This window comes from Humulus lupulus, chromosome 6, assembly GCF_963169125.1.
Source record: "Humulus lupulus chromosome 6, drHumLupu1.1, whole genome shotgun sequence".
Lineage (NCBI taxonomy): Eukaryota > Viridiplantae > Streptophyta > Magnoliopsida > Rosales > Cannabaceae > Humulus > Humulus lupulus.
This window is the reverse complement of record NC_084798.1, coordinates 220,807,849-220,834,310: the sequence shown is the minus strand read 5'-3', so window position 1 is coordinate 220,834,310 and position 26,462 is coordinate 220,807,849. Positions and strand designations below refer to the sequence as shown.

At 33.2% G+C, this 26,462-nt stretch overlaps 3 protein-coding genes across 3 annotated transcripts; 1 reads left to right on the top strand and 2 right to left on the bottom strand.

Moving 5' to 3' along the window:
• Positions 1–2,467: 2,467 nt before the first annotated feature.
• Positions 2,468–10,590, top strand: LOC133786149 (subtilisin-like protease SBT5.3). Its single transcript, XM_062225359.1, has 11 exons — positions 2,468–2,923; positions 4,947–5,056; positions 5,139–5,236; positions 5,892–6,059; positions 6,747–6,858; positions 8,307–8,859; positions 8,927–9,018; positions 9,109–9,354; positions 9,463–9,577; positions 9,665–9,881; positions 9,973–10,590. Exons 1-11 carry the CDS (start codon positions 2,468–2,470, stop codon positions 10,506–10,508), a joined length of 2,703 nt encoding a protein of 900 aa, XP_062081343.1. The 3' UTR covers positions 10,509–10,590.
• Positions 10,591–16,765: 6,175 nt separating this feature from the next.
• Positions 16,766–19,090, bottom strand: LOC133786148 (uncharacterized). Its single transcript, XM_062225358.1, has 4 exons — positions 18,709–19,090; positions 18,388–18,635; positions 18,093–18,320; positions 16,766–17,525 (listed from the first exon to the last, which is right to left on the bottom strand). The coding sequence occupies exons 1-3, from the start codon at positions 19,088–19,090 to the stop codon at positions 18,210–18,212; spliced, it is 741 nt and encodes a 246-aa protein (XP_062081342.1). The 3' UTR covers positions 16,766–17,525; positions 18,093–18,209.
• A 280-nt stretch (positions 19,091–19,370) lies between these two features.
• LOC133786147 (uncharacterized) lies at positions 19,371–22,932 on the bottom strand. Its single transcript, XM_062225357.1, has 7 exons — positions 22,228–22,932; positions 21,933–22,095; positions 21,731–21,844; positions 20,402–21,620; positions 20,226–20,306; positions 20,045–20,141; positions 19,371–19,907 (listed from the first exon to the last, which is right to left on the bottom strand). The coding sequence occupies exons 1-7, from the start codon at positions 22,930–22,932 to the stop codon at positions 19,371–19,373; spliced, it is 2,916 nt and encodes a 971-aa protein (XP_062081341.1).
• Between the last annotated feature and the right edge of the window lie 3,530 nt (positions 22,933–26,462).

Sequence of the window (26,462 nt, the reverse complement as noted above, 5' to 3'; positions counted from 1 at the left end):
ATTTAAATATCACAAATAAACAAATTCCAATTGCATATAACATTAAGCTCTTTAAGGCTTCAATCTCTAGCAACAAAATAAATATATATGTAAAGCAAGCACATTAATACAATTATTTAAAATATCATATATTAATTTTTTAAAATATTAATATATTATTTTTGAATATTTAAAATGTTAATTATATATTTATAATTCTTTAAATATATATATATATATAGATGTTGATTAGATTGCATCAATTACTTTTACAAGTAAAAGTGCATCCAATCCTCACCAATGCGAATATCCGTACTTTACCTTAGTGATAATAGTTAGGGTTATTAGTGTAAAATTAATAATAATTGAGAAATTACACAAAAATTATTATTTACCAATAAAAAGATCGACAGATAGAAAGCAATTGAATTTTATTCCCATTATCACAATATTCTTTTTTCATGACCACACACACTAGCCGTACTTAGATATTGTAATGTGGGGTACCAATGATATAAATATCACAAAAAGTAGATTCTTAAATTGCTTAATTAATTATACTTTGTTTGAATTAAATAATAAATCAAGATGATTCCTCTTTTTACATTAATTATCACTTTATCTAAAACAAATTGTAGAATCGTTATGGACCATACAAAATATTAAGCTTAATCATATATAGACATGCACTGTTTCAATTATGGTACCTAAAACCCTAATTTGCAATGTTGAATTCTAATACCATAATATACTTCAGTTATTTAAAGATTAATTTTTTTTTAATAAAGCCATAATATAAAGGAGTATGTCAGTTGCCCCATTAGCAATGTTTCCCCTATTCAGACTCATTGACCATGAAACAACTTTCTACTTACAAGAATAGAAAGTTTTCAGTAGGTGAATGCATAAAGTAGGGGTAAACATTTGACTCGAAAAACCCGCAAACCCGCCTGATTCGTAACCCGAAAACTCATTTTTTGGAAAAACCCGACGGATTCGGGTTAAATCCGACCCGAATCCGATAAAAGTTGGGTCGGGTTCGGGTTTAAAATTTGTTAAATTCAGGTTTGGGTTCAAACCCGAAATCCGAAAAATGGTATTTTTGAAAAAAAAAATGAAAAAAAATGGTATTTTGCAGAATTTAGCTTTTCGGCCCAAAACCCATTAGCCTCAGCCCAACCCGAAATCTGAAAAAATGGTATTTTTGAAAAAAAATATAAAAAAATGGTAGTTTTGCAAATTTTGGCTTTTCAGCTCAAAACACAAATGGTCCAGCCCAACCCGAATCAAACCCGAACCCGAACCCAAGTAAAACCCGAAACACGAAACCGGAAAATTTCAGATCGGTTTCGGTACCATTTTTCTCAACCCGAAATCCGTAAAACCCGAACCCGATGAACCCGAAACCCGAAAATCCGACCTATGTGCACCCCTAGCATAAAGTATATAAGACATGAAGTATATATATGTATAAAGTTGAATTAATGTACTTTTCTTCTGCTTCAAGATCTTGTAATATATATTACTTTACGCCACAATTAGGGATGGAATTATATAAATATATATATATATATTAGCTAGGTTTTGAAAAAGAAATGATTAATTACTGTGAAAGACATTTATCAACAATTTTCCACATAACCTTATGGATTGATTGTGTAGTTAAAAAATAAAACACTTAATAATTTAAACAAAAGCTATAGATTTTAAAAGAGTTCTTAGTTAAATATATTTCCTGACTAATAATTGCAGTTAATAATAGTGTGTATTTAATAGTTAATAATTTGGAGCTCACGCGTATCTGAGGAAGGCTTATGACATGGTGGAATGAGATTTTATAGAGGAGATGTTAAGTGCTTTAAGGTTTCCTGAGCATTTAGTAAAGCCTATCATGATTTGTGTTCGAACACTCAGATTTTCTATACTGCTAAATGGCTCAATGCAGGGATATTTTCCACCACAAAGAGGACTCAGGCAAGGAGATCCCATGTCACCTCTACTCTTCGTGTTAGGAATGGAATATCTCACGCGTATCTTGAGGAAAATAGGTAACAAACCAGAATTTCAATATCATGAAAGGTGTGCCCAACTCAAGTTACATCACTTATGTTTTGCGGATGATGTCCTATTATTTTGCCATGGTGATTTTAAATCAATCTATTTGTTATTACAAAGACTCAAGTTATTTTCTCAGACTTCTGGTTTGCATCCTAATGAAGCCAAATCGGCTATATATTGCTGCGGAATGAGTACCATGGAAGTTCAAAAAATCATGGATATTTCTGGTTTTGGGAGAAGTAAGTTACCATTTAGATATCTAGGCATCCCAATTAGTTCAAAAAAAATATCAGCTGAAGAGTGTGAAATGTTAGTGGAGAAAATGACTCTTCGAATTAGAACTTGGAGCTCTAGAAATCTCTCATATGCAGGTAGAGTTGTTTTAATTAATTCAGTTTTGCTCACAATCAGTTCATACTGGTCTTAGATCATGATTTTGCCCAAAGGAGTGCTGCAGAAAATAAATGCTATTTGCCGAGCCTTTTTATGGAAAGCAAAGTCCAAGTTCTTGGGGCCTGGCTTGGTTGGTTGGGAAACACTCTGTAAATCAAAAAAGGAGGGTGGATTGGGATTTAGAAATGTCCTAGAGTGGAATAAAGAAGCGATAGGGAAATATATATGGGCTGTGGCAACAAAACAGGACAATCTTTGGATCAAGTGGGTTCACCATGTATACTTGGGTACAGCTGACTGGTGGAGTTATGAAGCTCCATCAGCAAGTAGCTGGTACTGGAAGCAAATTGTCAATGTCAAAAATAGCTTCAAACAGCTGGTGGATACTCAGGAATTTCAGTCTGAAGCATACCAGATAAAAAAAGGCTATCGATTTTTATGTCCAATACAGAGCAAGGTCATATGGCATCATCTGGTTTGGGATAACACAGCGGTACCAAAACATAGATTTCTGTGTTTGGATAATCATGTGTGGAAGACTGCCAGTTAGAGAGAGGTTACAGAAGTTTCATATATGTCAAGAGGTGGAATGTGTAGTGTGTGAAGTTGCTGTAGAGAGCATACAACATCTTCTCTTTGAATGCACGTACAGCAGTAGAGTATTAACAGAAGTAAAGAATTGGCTAAAATGGAGGACACCAGCTACTTCGATCCATGGATTGATGAGCAATATAAGGCATAGCAAGTTCAAGAAAGGCGTGCTCACAGTCACTCTGGCTGCTATGTGCTATCAGCTCTGGCTAAATAGGAATGAAGTGTTATGGCAACTTAAATGTAAACAGGCAGTTTTACTTGTACAAAATATTAAAAATGTGGTCAAATATAGGATAAAAGACATCACAGGCAAAGGCTTCACAACTAGTGATTTGAATTGGCTGGATCAATTGTAATTAGAACATCAAAATTCAGGCCTTTTTTGAGGTGCTGGTAGGATGTAAATATGTTTGGTCTAATATGTTTGGTAGGATGTAACTTGATTGTCGGAGTATTTTTGTCATGACTTAAATGTTAAGATCAAACTTATTACTTAAATCATGCTAACACTGACTAAAAAAAATTCACAACTTATTACTAATGCCTAGTTTTAGTTATAATAAATTGTAACTTTTATAACTGATTTACTTCTAGCCACAAACATTTTAGTAACGATATAAACAATTTTTTCATTTTAGGCTTGTGTATATCTTAAGTTTTAACCGACACTACATACTTTAGATGATGAAGAAAAATGAAAGCAATTAACATACTTTTAAAACATTATGGTACAATTATTCCATATCAATCAATTTAATTGATTCAATTATAAACAGTTTAGGTGAACAAAGAGTCTTGGACCCATATCTCAAATTAAAGTGACAAGGAATCTAATAAATAATTACTTTAATTCTATTATTTAACGTTAATTGAGTCCTGTCAAAAAATCAAAATGCATCGCACATCATCACTTTATCTAAAACCCTACACTTATAAATATATGTGCTACAAAAATACAGCACACAAATTAAAATTTGTCCCCCTTTTATTTTTGTCAATAAAAAATATCCTTCTTATATGTATATATATATATTATTTAACTGACATTAATTAAACTTTCCTATAGTTAGAAAATAAAATTTAATGCCAGTTTAAAAAATATACTTATAATAAGATGAATAATAAATAAATAAATAAATAAATAAAATATGTGTAATGATCCATATTAATTTTTCTTTATCACTTGAGACACTAAAATTCAAGCTATATATCTTTTTAGTGTTTGGATTCTCATCACATTTCAAATATATATCACATATCTTCAAAAAAGTCATATTTTTGGCACAAGAATATTTTCTGTAGTTTTACCATGGTACTTTTCCCTAGGCCTGGTATTCCATGTCCCACTATCCAAAAGAAAGTACTGGATCAGTAAATATTAATTCCACAAAATTAAATTATTGATGTACTATAGTTATAATGGAAAGTCTATAGATGTAGTTAATTGCTTTGTCTATAAATAGAGTTGAAACCAAAGCCTTCTCTACAATTCCATAGCTCTCCTTCAAAGGAATAATATGGCACCACATTGTAGTAGTGCTGTTTCTTCTTCTCTTCTTTCAATATTTTTTATTTTCATTTTGCTTCAATCACCGGACGTGGAAGCCATTAAAAAGGCAAGAATATAATTCATATATATATATATATATAAATATAGGGAGCGACTACAACGTATCCTTTTTTTTGCAACACATGTGCATCCTTTTTCTATTTCGGCACCTGAATAGTTATAATCCCAAACTAATTTATATGAATGTGTGTATTATAGCTATCCAGGTGCCGAAAATAGAAAAAGGATGCACCGGTGTTAAAAAAAAAAGATGCGTTGTAGTCGTTCCATGTAAATATATTAAATCTGTTATATTTTTCTCTTCTATTCAATCAATCTGAAGATTTATGTTACAATATGTGTATGCATGCAGCCATATATTGTTTACATGGGAACACATTCGCATGGTCTGAACCCTTCCTCAGATGATCTTGAAAGGGCCACAAATTCTCATCACAACCTTCTTGGATCATACTTAGGAAGGTAATAATCATATCTCATACATCTTTTCTCTTTTTATTTTCCTCATAAAATGAAAATATAATTCTTTAATTTTCTTGTGCAGTGAGGAAAAAGCCAAAGATGCCATCTTTTACTCGTATAATAAATATATTAATGGATTTGCTGCAATTCTTGATGAGGCAGAAGCTGCAGAAATTCAAAGTAAGTCATTTGTCTTTTCTTTTCATGCAGCATACAACATATTATACAACATATTACGTAGGGGTACACATGAGTTGGATTTTCGGGTTTCGGGTTAAGAAAAATGGTACCAAAACCTATCCGAAATTTTTGGGTTTTATTTGGGTTTGATTCGGGTTGGACTGGGCCATCTGTGTTTTGGGCTGAAAAGCCAAATTTTGCAAAAATACCATTTTTTACATTTTTTTTTCAAGAATACCATTTTTTAAATATAATTTTATTTTTGAATTTTGGGTTGGGCTGGGCCAATTGGGTTTTGGGCTGAAAAACCAAAATTTTCAAAAATACTATTTTTTACACTTATTTTCAAAAATGCTATTTTTTTACACATTTTTTCAATAATACCATTTTTTTCGGATTTCGGGTTTGAACCCGAACTCGAGTTTTAACAAATTTCAATCCCGAACCCGACCTGACTTTTTTCAGGTTCGGATCGGATTTAATCCAAATCCAACAGGTTTTCCCAAAAAATAGGTTTTCGGATTGCGGGTCGGTCGAATTTGCGGGTTTAGCGGGTCAAATGTTCACGTGTTCTATTTTTAAATATTTCAAACAATTGTTTTTTTTTTAAATATACAACTGGTTTAATTATATATAATAATAATAATTAATACAGAGCATCCAGATGTGGTATCAATTTTCTTGAGCAAAGGAGTGAAATTGCACACGACTCGTTCATGGGAATTTCTTAGATTGGAAGGAAATGACGAAGTCGTTGCTTCTCAATCTATTTGGACCAAAGCACGCTTTGGTGAAGATGTAATTATTGGAAATTTGGACGGTGGTATATATTTCGCTTACTCGTCTATTCTCTTTATATATGTATATATATTAGCAAGACAAAAATATATTATCTTAATTATAACTATACTTTATTTTCTTCTTATACTATAATAATGGCATAATTGGTCCCTAATAAAATTATAGTTTTTATTTTTATTTTTAAATTTTTACAGAAAATACTTAATTTTGTTAAAATATTACATTTTTATGGTTAAATATTTTTTATATCAAGTTTATGATTTTAAGTAAATTTTTTCATTTTTATGTTTAGTTGTTCTGGTAAATATTGTGTTTTTGTATTTTGTTTTAAGTTTATTTTAGTTTGATGCAGTGAGTAATTTTTAAGTTTTTTTTCTTAAGACCATGTTTTTATAATTATATGAAACTTTGAAAATTGTATTTTTAAAAATTTGAGTAAATATTTTTTTAAAAAAAATTAAGAACAATAAAAAATTAACTTTATAGTAACAGAGATTTATAGACAAGATTACAATGTAATTAGTTTGGGTGGGTTGTTTTTATTACCTCTGTTTGCACGGTTTTTGTGGGGTTATTGTCTTGTTTAGGTGTATTGGTTGGTTGATTAATGAAGCTCATTTCCTTCTTGATAAAAAAAAAAACTAAAAAATTATGTATTTAAGAAAAAATATTCCTTTTATTTTTAAGAGGGGTGAGAGTTTGTTTATAGGTGTTTGGCCTGAATCAAAAAGCTTTAGCGAGTATGAAGGGATTGGGCCTATTCCATCAAAGTGGCGTGGAAGTTGTCAACCAGTCATTGATGATAAAATCCATTGTAATAGGTTGGTCCTTTTATCTCCACTTTCTGTTATTATTACTAACAATGTTTTTCACATGGAGTTTGTTTTCTGCCGTAGGGTATAAAATCTATACACTACATGAAAGCATTTATTAAACTTTATTATATATAGAAAATTTCAGCATAAGAAAATTGTGCTCTAATTTCACAATATTCACAAAATGACGACTAAAATATCTAATATTTTTAAAATGTTGTACTTTTATACCCATTTTTTTACGGTAAATATATTCAATATCTTCAAATGTTGCACTTTTATATCTAAACTTTTTTTTTTGCAGTAAATATATCCAATATTTTTAAAATGTTAAAATTTTATACTTACTTTTTTAATTATTTTGACAAATAATAAGAAAGTAAAGGAAAAATATAGGATTTTAGTTATTTTTAAAATTTTAAATTATTTTCACTTTCAAAATAATAAAAAGAAATAAGATTCTTAAAATTAATCAAAATAATTACAACTTACATTTTTGCTTTACTTCTTTTCTTTCAAAAACTTATGTTAAATTGATGAAAATATATAAGTTTTTAATTATTTTAAATAATTTTAATAAAATATTTATTATTGTTTAATTTAAAATTTAAAAAATAATTAAAATCCTATATTTTTCCGCCACTTTCTTATTATTTATCAAAATAAAAAAAATAAGAGTATAAAAGTGCAACATTTTAAGAACATGGAGTATATTTACCGGGAAAAAAAGTTTAGGTATAAAAGTGCAACATTTTCAAGACATTGAGTATATTATTTACCGCAAAAAAAATGGTTAGGTATAAAAGTGCAACATTTTGAAAACGTATTTTAGCCACCATTTACTCTTTTTTAAATTCTATACAATTAACTTTTTTTCTTTTGTATCAAACATGAGATAAAGTTTTGATAACTTAATATGTATGTATAATTGTATAGATGTGTAATATTTTATTCATGTGAAATTTATGTATAGTGCATGTTAGTAACAAATTGTAACATTCTCATCCATATATTAATTCCTTACTATTGTAATAAGCAAAAAATGCAACCAAATGCCACTATTCATTTATAGTATTAAAAAATTACTACTTTTCTCCATGACAAGAATCATGAGACTCCATCAATATTCTTATACTTATTTTATGTGGGATATCATAGTCTAATATTCCCCCTCAAGATGGTGGTGATTTTTTCGCTCATCTTGAATCACCTGATCACAAGTGGCCTATTTTGTCTTTTCGCACTATGTGGATCTCATGCAACTTTGCTCACTCTTTGGATTGGTGTGGATCAAATGCAATTGGCTCTTGATACCATGACAAGAATCATGACGCTCCATCTAAAAACCAATTGGTGATTAGTGGAGTTACACATGTTCTTATTAATGGTTCAATAATTTTACACTTATTCCATGTGAGACACCATAGTCTAATACACCATTTTCCATTTGTTAGGAAGCTGATAGGAGCAAAGTACTTTAATAAAGGTTATCTTGCATATCTAAAGACCGTCAACGCCTCTACACTCAACAAAAACTTTTTCACTAGTCGGGATGACTATAATGGGCATGGGACTCATACTCTTTCCACAGCTGGGGGAAGCTTTGTCCCTGGTGCAAATATATTTGGCAATGCAAACGGCACTGCAAAGGGTGGCTCTCCCAAAGCCCGCGTCGCCGCTTACAAAGTTTGTTGGACTCCAATCAATGGCATACCGTGCGTTGATGCTGACATTATGGCAGGATTTGACGAGGCAATAAGTGATGGTGTTGACGTGCTTTCCATCTCTCTTGGTGGTGCCCCTCAAGAATTTTTTGAGGACGCAATCTCAATTGGGGGTTTTCATGCTATTATGAATAATATTGTTGTGGTTGTCTCAGCTGGCAACAATGGACCTGATCCTGAGACTGTGAGTAAAGTGTCACCGTGGTTATTAACTGTGGCAGCTAGTACAATCGACCGTGACTTCAATAGTTATGTAACTCTTGGAAACAAGAAGCAACTTAAGGTAAAAATAATTTATAAGTCTATCAAAGTTTGATTTCATGTTTTGTAATAAAAGTTTCGTATGGTAGGGATCAAGCCTTTCCTCAAGTAGCTTGCCATCTAAAAAATTTTATCCGTTGATCAGCGGGTCAAAAGCTGCTAAAGTAGATCCTTTATCTGCGTAAGTATAAATAATATTAACAATAATCTTGTTGGAAAAAATCATACTGGTATTATTATTATTTAATAGTTGTATATATATTTTATTCAGTCAAAAATGTTTGCCGAAAAGCCTTGATCCAAAGAAAGTAAAGGGGAAGATCTTGATTTGTTATGTTGGGGATGGAAGTTCACCCCTTGAAAAGGGTCACCAAGCTTTTATTGCGGGTGCTGTAGGAGTGGTTCTAATTAATGATATCTTGCTTAATGACAATGATCCCGATCCTCATCTTCTTCCTTCATCTCATCTCAATGGCACTCAAGGAAAATTTGTATACGAGTATCTCAACAGTACTAGGTAGTGACTTATTTCCTTGTATGTTTCTTTTCTTTATCTTTTTTTTTTTACAACAAGATAATATTTTTAGCTTCACTTTAACTCATGATACTTTTGAGACTACTTCAGAAACCCTAAAGCTTACATAACTCGGACAAAAACTGAAGTAGAAGTAAAGCCATCCCCAATCATGGCTTCATTTTCATCCAGAGGACCTAATGTCATTGAGCCAGCTTTGCTCAAGGTCTACCTTCCAAGCTCTTTTTTTTCTTTTTTCTTTTTTGGTTTAATGATATGTTAAATAACTTTCTCCATATTATCACCTTTACAGCCGGATGTCACAGCACCAGGAGTGAATATTCTTGCAGCGTTTCCTGAAGCTTTCGGCCCAAGTGATCAACTACCATTTGATAAACGTCGGGTCCAATTTAACATAATGTCAGGAACTTCAATGGCATGTCCTCATGTTTCAGGGATTGTTGGTCTTCTCAAAACCCTTCACCCAAATTGGAGTCCTGCCATCATTCATTCGGCGATCATGACAACAGGTTAATTTTACATATACATACATATGTATATTCCACAAATACTTGTCTTATAAAATTCTTTATCTCTCATTAAAGTTATAATTATTTACAGCTAGAATACAAGATAGCAACAAGGGACCACTGTTGGACTGGAATAGAAAAAAAGCAACACCTTTTCAATATGGTTCAGGCCATATCCAACCAAATCGAGCAATGGACCCTGGGCTTGTCTATGACACAACTATTGATGATTATTTAAACTTTTTATGTGCTCACGGCTATGATGAAACAATGCTGAAAACATTTACCAAGAAGCCATATAAATGCCCCACCTCATTCAATATAGCCAACTTCAACTACCCTTCGATTGTGATTACCAATCTTAGTTCACCGTCTGTGATAGTTACTAGAATAATTAAGAATGTTGGTGCCCCAGGCACTTACAAGGCTTATGTAAGGGCCCCAATTGGAGTTTCTATATATGTTAAACCTACCAGCTTGACTTTTGGCAAAATTGGTGAGGAAAAGAAATTTGAGATTATTTTGAAGCCAAAGGTTGCCAAGAAGACTGAAGACTATGTGTTTGGACAACTTAAATGGTCAGATGGGAAACACTATGTCCGGAGTCCTATAGTAGTCAAGTACTAGAAGATATATAATAAAGTAGTATAACTTAATATCATGTACAATATTTTGAAGATTAGATTCAAGGGTATTTATATTTATAATACATGTTTTTTTTGTCATTTTCGTTTTATGTAATATTATTGAAGAGTGAAAAGTTCTTTCAGTAATAAAAAAGTTAGATCATCATTGTTATTTACTTCTTTATTTTAGTTTTATTCAAGTAGTCTTTGGGAATATATCCAATCCTTCTCATCTCCAATTGATGGTAAGAGATGATGTGACTACATTTTGAGCAAACACAATATCATCAACATAAATTTGAGCAATAATAATGTCATAACTTACATTTTTTTATGAACAATATTTTATCTACACCACCTTTTCTACACCCACGTAACACCAAGAACTAAGTTAATCTTTCATACCAAGCTTAAAGAGCTTGTTTCAATCCATACAGAGCCTTTTTCAACCTTAAAACATGATCAAGGAAGTAGGGATCTTCAAATCCTTAGGCTGTTCCACAAAACTTCTTTATTAAAAAGGCGAATTTAACATCCATTTGGTATAAACGATAACATATATAGGCAACAACCAAATCAAGTCTGGCTATAGGTGCAAATATTTCATCAAAATCTACCCCCTATACTTGAGTGTATCCCTGAGCCACCAACCTACCTAGCCACGTTTCCATCTATTATAACAAACTCATTAGATTTGTTTTTAAAAATCCATTTGGTAACTATGACATTAGTATGATTAGGCCTAGGTACAAGACTATATACATTATTTCTAGTGAATTGTTCTAACTCTTCTTTCATTGCTTTAATCCAATATTCATCATTCAAGGCCTCTTTCACAATTTTTGGCTCAAGATTGGAGATGAAACACTCAAATTGAACAAGATTGACATACCTTATTTCGGTGACCATACTTTCCTCAATATTACCTAGAATTAAGTCAGAAATATGATTCTTTTTTTACTCTGGTGGAGGGTTTCTTCTGAATAGGGTCAAAGATGATTTCTGGAATTTCTCATTTTGTTCGTTCAGATGTTATTGTAACAAATTCCATTTCTGGTGCAACAATTTCCAAAGCTACTGGAAAAAGTTCCACTACTATCACAACAGGGGTTTCTTCTTTTTCTTCCAAGAACCTTTCAATTTTCTCTTTGGAATATTCTGAGGAATCTTTTAAATCATCAAAAACCACATTAGGAGACTCCATAACAGTTTTAGTTTTCATGTTATAAACACGACAGGCTCTACTGTTATTGGAATAACCCAAAAACACTCCACAATCATTTTTAGCATCGAATTTACAAGTATTTTCTCGATCCCTAATAATATAACATATACAACCAAACACATGAAAATAACTTACGTTAGGTCTCTTACCTTTCCAAATTTCATAAGGTGTTTTATACATGGACGTAAGAACACACAGTTGATTATATAGGATGCAATGTTAATTGCCTCTGCCCACAATATTTTTGAAAGTTTTTTGCTATTAAACATTACCTTTGTCATTTCCTGAAGGGTATGATTTTTTCTTTCAGCAATTCCATTCTATTTAGGAGTTTTGGAAGTTAAAAATTCATGAGCTATGCCAAGAGATTTACTGGATTCATCACAAATTAACAACATTCTCAAATTTTTTACCATGGTCACTTCTAATTCTCACAATTTTCCCTATGTTGCACTCTTAATTTAGAACACAGAGTTTTAAAAGAATCAGAGGTATCTAATTTATATTTTAAGAAGTCAACTCCATGTAAAGTGAGAAAAATCATCAACACACACACAAAGATATATACCTTTTCCATCAATAATTTCCACCTGGATTGAACCCATAAGATCTATGTGCAACAATTCTAGAACTTTTGAAGTGTGAATGTCAGTTATACCTTTATGAGAGACTTTCAATTGCTTTCCCAATTGGGATGGTTCACACTTACTAGTGGATTCCTTACCCAATTTAGGTAATCCACGAACAAGATCTGCACTTGCTATTTTTTTTCAAACTTTCGTAATTTATATGACAAAGTTTTTTATGCCATAATAAGTTTGTCAGATTACTTGTGGTTGAGTGACAAGAGAGTGTTGGTTAAGTGTGTAGCAATTGTCAACAGATCTAAACCCTTTCAAAACACATTTACCATTTTGATTTACAACTTGACAATCATTACAAGAGAAATTTACACGGAATCCTTAGTCACAAATTTGACTTATACTAATAAGATTAGCTTTCAGACCTTCAACAAGCAACATATTTTTCAATTTGGGTAACCCTAAAAATTCAGGGTACTTTTCCAAGGATATTACCATCCATACCATCGCCAAAAGTTAATGCACCACATTTTTTAGGTTTGAAATTGATAAGTAAGCTTTCAACACCTATCATATGTCTAGAACATCTACTATCAAAGCATCAAGAGTTAGATGGATGAGTTTTTAGACAAGTAATAGTAATAAAACAATTTAATTCATTTTTTCTAACCCAAAATTTCTTGGGCAGGGTGTTTTTTTTTTCAAACAATTGTTTTGACTTTCCAAAATGATGATTAAAATAATTTGATTTGAGAATGTGACCTTTCACACCACATGACAAAAAGGATTAAATGTCATGAATTTGTTGTTTTGAGAAACAACTTTCATACCTACCTAATTCCCAAGAGTTGGGACAAATTGCGAAGTTGATTCCTCATGAACCTGTGTTGATAGCATAGATTTCCCAGTTTAGGAAACCAAGGCAATTTTTCAATTTTTAATATCCATTGCTTTACATTTAGGATTCGTTCCACTAGATCTTAATCCAGCATTGTTTATTTTACCTGCATTTTGAATAACTTCAAAAATAGTGGATCCAAATGTAAGAATTTTTACCATTTTTTCCATAAGCTCAAGGTCTTTTGACAATCACTTAATTTCATCATTTTTTAACAATTATCTCACACTTGTAAGTGGCTTATTTTTCTTTAAAGTATTGGCACCCTCAAATTGAATATGACCAAAACCATCACATTCCCTGCATTTCACACACCTTTTACTAGAATCAAATAATTTAGAAAAATTATTACTTTTTTAAGGTTTAAACATGGTCTTCTAGTTAGTTATCTTTTCCATGTATTTTTTAGTTTTTTTATTAACAAGGCGATTTCATCATCCCCTTCATCATCTGAATTTACCTTTTTTTCTTTGGAAACTTTCAATGCAATGGATATTTCTTTTTGAGCACTTAGTTTCTCCTTTTGTAAGATTTGTTGGTTAAGTTCAAACGTTCGGAGAGAGCCCATCAATTCTCTTACTTTAATGGTTTCTAGGTCCTTTGCCTCCTCAATTATAGTGAGTTTTGTTTGAAACATGTCAGGAAAAACTCTAACAATTTTCCTAACAAGAGTGTTGTTATCCAATTAACTTTTTACCCAAAGAAAAATATTCGTTAGCAATATCAAACTATCTCCCATAAAATTCAGTGAGAGAGTTTCAGATTCAATTTCAGTCATTTTGAGATTTTCAAATCATGTGGTTAGCATTACAAGCCTGGAGCACTTGACATCACTAGTTCCTTCAAATTGAATTTGAAGAATTTGTCAACCCTGTTTGGTCGACTCACAAGATGAAATTAACATTGTATATTCTTCACTGACAACATTAAAAATAGCATGCAAAGTTTTATTATATATTACAACTTGAACATTTATCTTCCACATCAGTCAATTCAAGTTCAGATTTTATCTTTGTTCTATCAGACGCAACATCTATTTCAACAAGTTAAGACCAGCAAGTTAAGATTGATCTACAGACTTTTCGTCTTGAAATTTGATAAGAGCCTTCATCCTTACCTTCTAGTAGAGATAGTTATAGTCATTCTGTAATGGAGGATGGGTTATGGAACCCGAACCCCCTTCTACAAAGAAATTCATATGACAAGGTACAAGACAAATGGAATGTCACAGGATCGCACTAAGAGTTTAGTAACCAGCTCTAATACCAATTGAAATTCCAATTTATATAATTACTAAGTCATTAAACAAACATAACTTAAATATATGTGGAAGTGACTTTAAATTGTTTGTGCAAATTGTGAATCTACAGGAGCAACTTTGAGAGTTGTCTGATGAGATTATCAAAACAACAATAAAATGTGCAAAATTGAAATTGACACATAAGAATTTTACATGGCTTTACGTTCATCTTCAAGAGCTGGCTTGAGTCTTCTATGAATTATGGGAACTTGCTTTAATGGTTGCTGATGATTAATAGGTGTCACCTCTGCAAGCAATATGGGTGCAGCGGTTTGAATGGTTATTGGGGTCACTGGCAGAGGCGGATTGGTAATAGAGGCTACTTTAATGTATTGAGTTATTCGCCCATTTTGCATGAGTGTTTGGATCTGTCTGTACAAACTTTTACACTCGACTATTGTGTGGCCGTGATCTTTATAAAAGATGCAATATATATTTTTTGTCTCTTCTGTTAGCTGGGGACTAGATTTTGAATGGGGTCCGCCAAATTTGGCGATCTTTATTTTCTTTATAGATCTTTTTTTTAGGAGTGTTGAACTCAAAATCTGAATAGCGCGGCGGTCCGTCTCCGTTCTTGGATCTTTTGGAGTCCTTTTATTGGCTAAAATTGGTTGACTTCCGCTTGTCCTTTTTGGTTGGTGGAGAAGGGTTATTAACAGCTAGGACTGAAATCACTGCCAGCTTCTTCTGTGCGTGTTCTCGTGCTTCTAGGACGCGAAAGACTCCTCCAACTCTAATTTTTATGTCATTGAGGTTGTATGATGGGGTCATAGTGAGGTTCTCGTACAACAGCGATTCAACTTGCACATGCTTTTGATGAACAAATTGGCAACGATGACAGTGTCAATGTTGTGTAGTAAATCGATAATAGGTTGAAGTTATGCTTTTGGATGTTCATTCTCACCTTTCTCAATGTGATATAGATCTCCCATAGTTTTAATTAGGTGCTTCTCGGTCGACGTTGTATAGTTGCAAGAACTGCTTTCTAAAATCGCCAAAGCCATTGATAGAACATTGGATGTAGTTTTCTGAACCATAGAAGCGCAAGACTAGGGAACGTAGTGGAAAAGACCTTGTAGTGAATGGCCTCATTATTGACTTTTAGGGACATTTTTTGTTGAAATTGAAAGATATGATCCAAGGGATCACCTTTCTCGTTGAAGGCTGACCGACAGTGTTGGTATGACGAAGTCTTTGGGCTTTGGCTCTTGCACGATCTAGTTTGTAAACAGAGTTTTGTCAGCTATCCTTATAGCTAGATCTACAATGTCCATCTAATAGGAGGATCTCCCTTTTGAGAACTTTTGCAAGAATTCTTTCATCATCCCCCTTTTCCAACCTTCCGGGAGTGGGTTTCCCTGGTGGGTGTAATCTTTGTACTGCTCATGATTCTTGAAAGCATTTCTGTCTTCATTCTCGGCACGTTCAGTCATTACAACAAATTTGATATACAATGACTCCCTACAATGTCTTACACCATTGGTGTAAGACATTAAAACTTATCAGGGGTTTTAAATGTCTAATGGTGTAAGACATTGAAAATTTTTATTAATGACTACAATTGGAAGACATTAAAAATGGTGGAAGACGTTGGAAATAGGCTGAGAAGTGGCCATGGGGACATCCAACGTCTCCCACTGGGAGACGTGGGACACGTGGCATCTCCCAGTGGGAGACGTTGGATGTACCCCCGTATACATCCAACGTCTCCCACTGGGAGACGTGCCACGTGTCCCACATCTCCCACACTACAAGAAAATGGGGTCTTTACCTACCAATTGTAAGTGTAGGTAAAACTAGCCTAATGGTGGGTAATATGGTTTACCTACAAATATTGAATTGGTAGAGATTGGTAGGTAAAGATTAGTGGGGAAAGAGTCTTTACCTACACTTATTAACATTGGTAGGTAAAAGAATCAGTGGACCCCACTAAGTTATAAATCAATTGATGAGTCATCAGATGACGTGTTTGATGACATGGCATCCTACGTGTATGCTGACATGGTTTCTATAGTTTTATGTGCTGATGACATGGCATCCTATGTGGCATCATATGTGGCATCCTACGTGGCATCATATATGGCATCCTACGTGGTGTCATTTTATTAGCCCACATAGCATTATTTTATTGGTCTGTTACACAATTTATATTTTGTTGAAATTTAATGGTTATGTGTAGGTAAAAGATAATAACAGTTATTTATAAATGTTCTATATTATAAATAAACTAGAAAATAACCATACAAGAATAAAATGTTTAATGCTAAAATTCTTTATAATGTTCAATACTAAAATAAGTCATAAAGTTATCATTTTAAGGTTACCCCTACCAAAATAAAAAAAACTTCATAAAGTTCATTCCTTAGTAAATTAATGTAAATAAACTAAGAATCATCTTGTGACTCCCGAACTGAAAAAGATGGCGACTCTCTTAAATTTGCATTTGTAGCTTGGTCTGTTGGAGGTGGTGGAGGCGGTGCCATCAAATTGTTATGACGAAGTATATCCACAACCACACTAAGTTGTTCGTTAGTAGCATTAAGGCGGGAAGTTGTATCATTAAGTCGTTCAACTAACTCTTCATAAGTTGGTTGGTTACCCACAATATTTTCACGATGTGAAGTAGAAGTTGTGACACTAGGTGACCGCCCCCACCCTCGCAAGTATACCGAATCACGTTCAAGTACACGCTCCATAATCTCTTTATCAGACAGTTCTTCTGGAGGATGTTGACCCCTTAACTCCATCATTTTATCCTAATAATATATTTAATTAATTATTAGTAAGAAATATAATAAATAAAAATTTAAATTACTTACATATAATGGCTCGAGCTCTATTCCAGTCCATCCTTTCTCAGCATCATAATGCTTTAGACGCCATGTCTCAATTTGACCGGTAGGAGAAGTTAACACCATTCCACGTCGAATGTGATGTCGTGGTGTGGAGACTGAACCATTTTTTGACTCCCATTTCCTCTTTGATCGATTGGTAGTATTCTTTAATGCTCTTTCCTGAAGAAATAAATCCAAATAAAATTTATTAGAAATTTTTTTACACAACCTTTTCTTTTGAACAACACAATGTCTATTTATTACGAACTTTATTGAACAGTTTAACACTAAAATCTGTAAATCAAAGACAAAACAAAATACTAGAAAGAGTAGATGTTGTTTATGTAGGGCCAAATACTAGAAAGAGTAGATGATGCCAAAATAATAACATTAGCTTTCATTTTTTCATTCAAACATTTAACCAAACACCTTAACTACATCAACTACATAGTTAGAAAAAACTTCATTCCCACAACCAAAATGAAATAAACACAACAACTGATTGGGTATCACAGTCAAAGAAAGACAGAAATTTCAACAAAGAGGTCATCTATAGCCAATACAATATTTCAAAATTAAGCAGTAGTTCGACATTTGTGGACAATCTTGGAAACATACAACAATATAAATTCAATAAAACAGAAAAAATATCAAAAAGCTAGATGTTAAGGACAATAGTAATATGCAAATAGTATGTCCGGTCTCTTGTTCCTATCATAATAGCAATATTATGATAAAAAATGTTACCTTAAATTCAGAAGAACACCAACGATCACACAAAATCATCCAATCTTCTTGATGTTCTTCTTTTAAGTCTGGATGACGTTTGCTCTTGGCCATCTCAAGATCATTTTCTCCTCCAATTTATTTGAAATATAAGTGCAGCTTGTACTTATGACCCTTCCAAGCTTTTCTCATTTGCTCATCAATGCATTTTTTAGTTGTCTCATCATTCAAGTTGATGTCAAAATGTTCCTATAACATAAAACAATATTAATTATAAATATTACAAATATAAATGTAATATTGTGAAATGACTTACCAAAAGATAGTGTCGCAATGGAGCTCTCACATCTTCAGGGACCATTCTCCACTCTTTATAATGAAATGTACCATGATTCCGAATATTGAATCCAATCTCATTATTAAATTTCTCAGCATTAGTACAAATTGGTTGACGACACTCCGCATTAAAAGTCACTGACAACTTTCCAGTTGATGATGCCTTAGCTATAGTTGTAGTTGTCAAGCCGCGAGTAACTCCACGTGGCTTAAAGGAAGATGTTTGTCCTACAATACAATATAATCTTAATTAAAATAAATAGAAATTTAAAGAAATGAACATGAAAGACATTAAATTTACCATATGGAACTTGGGAAGATTGATTATCATCTTCGGTATCAAAATGGGTCGTCACATTGACTTGTTCACCCTGTACAGTAGGGTGTGTGGAGCCTTGAGGGTGTTCTCTCTCTACATTAGATTGTGTGGTGGTTCTAGGTCGTTGACTTAGTGCCATAGATCGAGTGGTGTGACAAACTTGTTGATTCTCTAAACTCGACCGAGTAGTGCGAATTACCTGTGTAGGTGGAGCAGGAGGATCAATGACTGGTTCAACTTGTTGATTCTCTATACTCGACCGAGTAGTGCGAACAACTTGTGAAGGTGGAGCAAGAAGATCAATGACTGGTTCAACTTGTTGACTTTGAGTAGTAGATCGAGTGGTGCGACGACCAAGTGCCATGACTAAAATTCTGTGAAATAAAACAAAGGAAATGATTAGTAAATAAATATTTACAAATATTAAGAAACTAACTATGAATTAAGAATATGGATGTCTATATATCTTGTTTCATCTCAGTTTTTGCAAACCTTAGTTTCTGTACTTGTATTTCTGTTTGTGTACAGGGTGCTTGGCTAGTTGGCTAGTTGGGGAAGAACATTTGTAGACAAATTTCACGAGGCACTAACTGATCAATGACAAGATGACTAACTATGAATTAAGAATCTGCATCATCATCACATTATGATTCTGTAGAACTTTTAGTGTCATCACTTGAGAGAAATGTTTCATTATTACAGAATATATTTCCTTCATCAAAATCTTCATCTAAGTCACTATCCTTGTCAACATTTTGATTTTGGTTTAAAAATAAATCAACAACAAGTTGGTCTGAAAGAGTTACAGAAGGAACATCTAATCGAACTAAAGATGAACTTTCAATGAAATACTCAGTTGGTTGAAAAGGTGGAAATTGAAATGATTCTTCTTCTTGAAACACATCATTATTTACTGCCTCTTCCATAATTTCAGGAATGTCATAAATAGATCGATGATTTACTTTTTGAACAATCCGCCAATTTGAACCACGCTTCATATCAAGCAAATAGAAAACTTGTTGTGCTTGAGTTGCCAAGATAAATGGTTCATTAGAATACCAATCAGTAGATGTATTGATGGAAGTCAAATTATGATCCACAACAATTGATCTACCTTTTGGATTGGAGTTATACCACTTACAACGAAATAAGAACACCTTCCGATCTAAAACGAATGACAACTGCAAAATCTCAATCAAGACACCATAATATAGGATATTAATATTGTCATGATCACCTTCAGTGCAAATTCCAGAACATTGTGTCTTAAGAGTATCTTCACGCTCTTTACATCGAAATCGAACACCATTTACAATACAACTTTGGTAGGTGTTGTGCCGTTCAAGTGGACCTTGAGATAAATAGTACAAATCATCATTGGCAAGAGGTGATTTTTGAACTCACATTTGAGACACCTATAGTATGAAAGAATTTGAATTATGATGAATGATGTCACAACTTAAGAATTTAGTAAGAAACAATTAATGATAATCCCTTACTTTATTCTTAAACCAAGAAGGAAATTGTTCTTTGTGCTATAAGGCAACTTCTGAATCTGAAAGACCTTTTTCTTCCAACAACTTTATATGATCACTACATTCAAATTCATTTCTATGAATAAGTAAATGATATTTTGTTGATATAATTTAGAAGAAGAAAAGAAATTGTTACTTACTCGATAAAATCTTGGATATCATCTACAGAATTGTTCAATATATACCATTGAACGACTTTTCTCCAATTTTGAAGCAATTTGATAGTAGATGCCCCAAATGGACGAACATTGGAGTTGAAAACATCTAACTTATGATTTGGAGAAGGTATATCCCAATTACGCTCGGGTCTTGTGAATCTTGTCTCTATGTTAGAAACATATCTTGACAAGAAAGTTACAGCATCATCTACAACAAAAGCTTCCGCTATTGAACCATCAGGCCGAGACATGTTTCTCACATATTTCTTGTACAAACCCATATGGCGTTCTGTCCCAAACATCCATCTCGAAGCAACTGGACCACCTAATAACACTTGATCGGGTAGGTGAACACAGAGATGAACCATTTTGGTAAAAAATGATGGGGGGAATATCTTTTCCAACTTGCACAAAATTATTACAATTCCATCTCTCAATTGTTCTATGTCAGAAATTTGTAATGTTTTTGCACAAATTTTTTGAAAGAATTGGCAGAGTTCAATCAAAGTACCACGAATGTTGTCTGTCAGAAAAGGAAGTAATGCAGCTGGTAATATCTTATGAAGTAAAACATGCCAATCATGAGTTTTCATTCCTCTTAGTTTGTCATTATCTGTTGCACATCGACTAATATTCGAAGCATATCCATCTGGTAATCTAACACTTTGAATGAATTTACAAAAATCTTTGCATTCTTCTCTCGTCAAAGTGTAATTAGCATAAGGTTTTTCAAGCTTGTTATTAGAAGGGTCCTTCTTCAGCCAAAGCTCTTCACGAATATTAATATTTTGCAAATCCTTACGAGCTTTTAAATTGTCTTTCGATTTACCTTCAATGTCTAAAAGTGTTCCAATAATGTTATCACATACATTTTTCTCTATATGCATCACATCAAGATTGTGACGCAGCAAGAGCTTTGACCAGTATGACAATTCAAACAAAACACTTCTTTTACACCAATTCAGCTCTTTCTCTCCACGCTTACGTTTTCTAGAAGAATTACTTGGTGCTTTACCAGGGGTATGAATAGGAATTTCTTCCAATTGCTTTAAAATGTCATCACCAGTAAAAGTTCTAGGAGGGCAACGTAATTCAGTAGATCCATCATATTCTTTACTTTTTCTCCAAGAATGGTTTCTTTTCAAATAACATCGATGTCCCATGAAACATTGTTTGTCAGTAATTCTTCTAGATCTTGTATCTTCAAGACAAACAGGACATGCTAATTTACCAGTAGTTCTCCACCCAGACAAGTATGCATAAGCGGGAAAATCACTAATTGTCCACAAGACTGCAGCTCGAAGTTTAAACATGCATTGACCATATTGACCAAATCATATGCATTGACTCCATCCCATAACTCTTTAAGATCTTCAATTAATGGCTTCAAGAACACATCATAATCTTTTCCAGGAGATTTAGGACCTGGAATTAACAAAGACATGAGATAGTTTGTTCCATTAGGAGACCCGAGGTGGCATATTGTACGAAATTAATATCACTGGCCACAAACTATAGGTTGATGTCATATTAGACAAAGGGTTAAACCCATCTGACGCCAACCCCATTCGTACACTCCTGGAATCAGCTGCAAAATCAAGATAAACATTGTTGAAATGCTTCCAAGCATCCCCATCAGCAGGATGACGTAAAATCCCAGCTTCATTTTTCCGTACCTCTTTATGCCATCACATATCTTTAGAAGTGTGCTTCGAACTAACCAATCGCTTAAGTCGTGCCTTGATTGGGAATCATCTAAGTCGTTTATGTGCGATTTGATTTCGTACATAACGACTAGACTTGCATACAGGACATGACACTGCATTTGCATTCTCACCATAAAACAATGCACAATCGTATTGACAAACATCAATTTGCTCATAGCCTAAGCCCACCTCACAAAGAAGCTTCCTCGTCTGGTAATAATTCCCTGGGCACTGATTACCCTCGGGCAATATCTCTCTCAAACACTCCAAAAGACCGTCGAATGATTTATCTGTCCATTTGTTAAGAACTTTGAGATTCATCAACTTCACCATCACGCTTAAGACAGAGAAACCTTTACAATTATTGTACAAAGGCTTATGAAGTGACTCAAACAATGCATCATACTTGTCATCCACATTAAGTGGAGATTCATCATTGAAGTCACTAGTTGGACCAATGTCAAAATACTTACTACCAATAGCATCATGAAGACCTGCCGCCAAATCATCACGTTGATCTGAATCTTCAACATTATCCTCGGTATCGAATAATCCTTCATCTTCTACTTCCTCTGCTTGCTCACCATGGTGATACCACCTTGTGTAAGTACTAAGAAATCCATGAGTGATCAAGTGCACCTTTATCACATGCATGTATTGTGATTTCTTATTCACGCATCGACAACAAGGGCATAGAACCATCCCATTAGAGGCCATGGAGTGTCTTGCAACACTAATGAATTCATTCATTCCAGCAGCATATTCTGCTGAAAGTTTATTTGGAATATTTATCCAATGACGATCCATGAACCAACAAAATGGTGTCCCTTGTTGTAGTTGGTAGAGCTGATGATGAACCCAAATTCTAGAAAGAAGACAGAGGAGAACAAGAGCAAGAAAAAGAAAAAGAAAGGATGGTAAATATTAAAGATTTTTCTCTTTTGTAGATTATTATAATTGGAATAGGAAAATAAGAAATAAGAGAGAGTGGGAGATTGATTTGGGGGAAGTGAAATGAAAAAGGAAAGGCTAAAAAGGATGAGGAAAACAATGAAAATTCTGGCGTGATAGCCTTTCATTTGAGGATTCTGTAACAACAAACAAAGATGATACAAAAAATAGACTAAACCAGTAAAACTACATTCAAATAGACTTAGAAATAAAGAAATTTAAATAAAAGGTTCAGCTACTTGGAGCAGCTAAACAGTTGAGTTCTCATAGGGCTGTTTTGGCAATTATATTTACTTGTGAATGGACAATAGAGTGAAATTTGTTATGGAACATGGTCATATTTTAGTCACAGGGGCACTAGAAGTTGTCGGGATTACTTTTAATAAGAGATTTTCATACTAGACGCAATTCCTACATAAGAAAAGTAGAAATAATTAAGGTAATTAAACAACAGATGATCATGAAATTATTCACTTTTTAAAATTAAACCCCAGTTCTTTCTTCTCAATAATACATCACAACCCTGATTTTTTATTTTTTTTGTTACAAAGACATGATGATGATCCCTGTTGTAAATGGTGAGAGTAGGAATTTCAAAACGTGATAAGATCAAAATTCAACAAGGCACAGAAAGGATGATACGAATGACCAATAAATTAATGCCTTAAATAATGTTTAGCATATATACCAAAATAATAATAAGAATCTCGATTTGATGATCACCATAGTTTCCAATCATCAAGTACAAACATTTCTCAAGAGCACTAGTACTAGTAATACTATATATATATATAGTTCTAATATTGCTAGTGGCTAAGGGGGTTTGACAGAAGAGAGAGAGCATTTTTATAGGGTCTTTAAAAGTCTGAACCCACCAAGCAGGCCGCATGGCCACACTCTGCAGCGATATATGTAAAGAAAGGCTTTTGGAAAAGACTGTAAATGATGCATGAGCAAAAAGGAAGAGAGATAAAGGGTACTACATGCCATTGAAGGTGAGTCAGTAAACGTGGTTGTGTTCTGTACATAAGAAAACAAGAAAATCGATCTTTAACTTTGATTGTCTTGTTTTGCTACATGGAAAAGAGAGAGAGAAACCCCCCATCCATAGCTTGTAGTTGTAGATAGATATAGCTTAATTCAGTGCAACAGTAACCTGCACTCCATGCACACACACACACACACCACTCTTACCCTACTACTACTACTACTCTCACGGTACTAACACCACTTCATCTTACTCTGTTTTCACATGCCAAGCCAAGCCATCTCTCAATGTAATTGCCACCTGTTCATTAATTGTCTTCTTTGTTGGACTTCTACCCCTTAAAATATAAAAATAAAAGGTCACAAACCCAGTTTAACAAGCTTTTGATGACCTCTCCACCTGTGTTCCTTCTCATTTTGCCTATGTACTTCTGTTTTTTTTTTTAACTCCCAAGTGAAATGAAAATTCCTTCAGCTGCTCTAGTAAAACATGTACAGATCACCTAATACTCTTACAATCTCCAATTCAACTAAATTCACCCCATGAGGAAAAAGATAGTAAAGAAAGCAAAGATGTGTAGACAACAATGTAATCCATTATAGTCTTCGTCCTGCTCTAAGTCTCTATGTGGTCCAACAAAAACCTATAAAAGAAAGCTTACACATAAGTAGAAAAGAGAACCTACCCAAACAAAAACTCATAAATCATTTCATCTGTCCTTTATGTATGGAATATGTATTTGCTGTTAGCAGTATGTATAGACGACGATGGTGTAGACCTCGATGAGATCGTCTTGCCCCATTCAATTGAGCGGCTTGGGCATTTGGTTGAAATTATGGCATAAACCTACCAAAAGTCATATAAATAAAAAAAACAAATAAATAATATATAGGAGCAAGTTTGGTTGAAATTATGGCATAAACTTAAAATGCAATCTGATACGAGTATGGGCGTTTCTTCTCATAAACCTTCTAAGGATTTCTGGGCTAAAGGGGAGGACGAAAGAGGCACCCCGCTCATGCACATCTGGGTTTTTCTTCTCAGGTGGCGGTCGACGAGTATGGGTTCTTCTCTCATGTGAGGATGGGTGCTTCTTCTCAGGTGATGGTTAGCGTCGGGGCCTCGGGGGTACTCTCGCTGAGGACGGGCGCTTGTTCTCAGGCGATGGTCAACGTCGGGGCCTCCGGGGTACTTTCGCTGAGGATGGGCGCTTCTTCTCGATGGGGGCTTCTTCGACTGGTTTTCTAAGAGGGAGAGAGACCAGACCAGAGTATTTTTTTTGTCTGAAAGGGTTAAATGATAAAATATATATTATTATGATTTTGTTTTTACTGATAGTTAGAATTAATTTAATTTTAATTTTTGTTTTTGTAATGTTTATTTGTTTTTAAGATTTGTACCCTTTGTTAAAAATAATATGACATGTTAAAAATAAGTAAGATGACATGTAGGATATTTTTAACACATCATCACACAACTCGGCATCATTTTTATTAAAAATTAAAATAATAAGAGGGAAACATTGGCGCCGAATGCAAAAAAATTTCCCTCCAGTATATGTGTAGGGCAACACTCTTTACTTACCCATATTATTAGTAGATAATCATCCTTCTAAAATATTATAATATTGGCAATATTTACCTACCAATAAATCTTACGAATAAATATTGGTGGGTAAAAGTTCATTTTACCTACCAATATATATTGGTAGGTAAAGATCAGATTTCTTGTAGTGCCAGTGGGAGACGTTGGATGTCCCCCTGGCCATTTAATTAAATTTGGTCTTCTTCCTCCTCATAACAGCAAAGAGAGAGCATCATATACGAAAAGGGGGCTGCGATTTTAGGGTTTTCAAGGTTAGTTTTGTTTTAAATTTTTATGAATTTTAGATAATTATTTTGATAAAAAATCATAGGTTTAGCATTAGGATGAGTAATATACATGATTTTGTGTTAGTTTTACATTTTTATGCATTTTTTTCTATACATTGTTAGATTTATTAGTTTTTCCATGGAGGTTTTTTATAGATTTAAGATTTCATTGATTTTTTTTTTTAATTTAACCTATCACATTGTATAGATTTCATTATAATATATATGTTCATGATTTTTTTTAATTTTTATCATTATTTATTTCGAAATTTAGATATATTTTTGTATGTATATTTAAACTTTTTTTTTTAAATTCTAACTATTTTGTTATATATATATAGTTATGTTTAAATAAATTTATTAAATAATTTTAAAAATATAAATATATGAAAAAATTTATGTTTTTGTTGATTATTGAGATTTTAGGTTATGAAATATTTTATTGATTTTTTGTTTAGGTTATAATTAGTGGCTCATATTGGAGTTTTTTTTTTTATTTGTTTACCAATCATTTACTTATTAGGAAT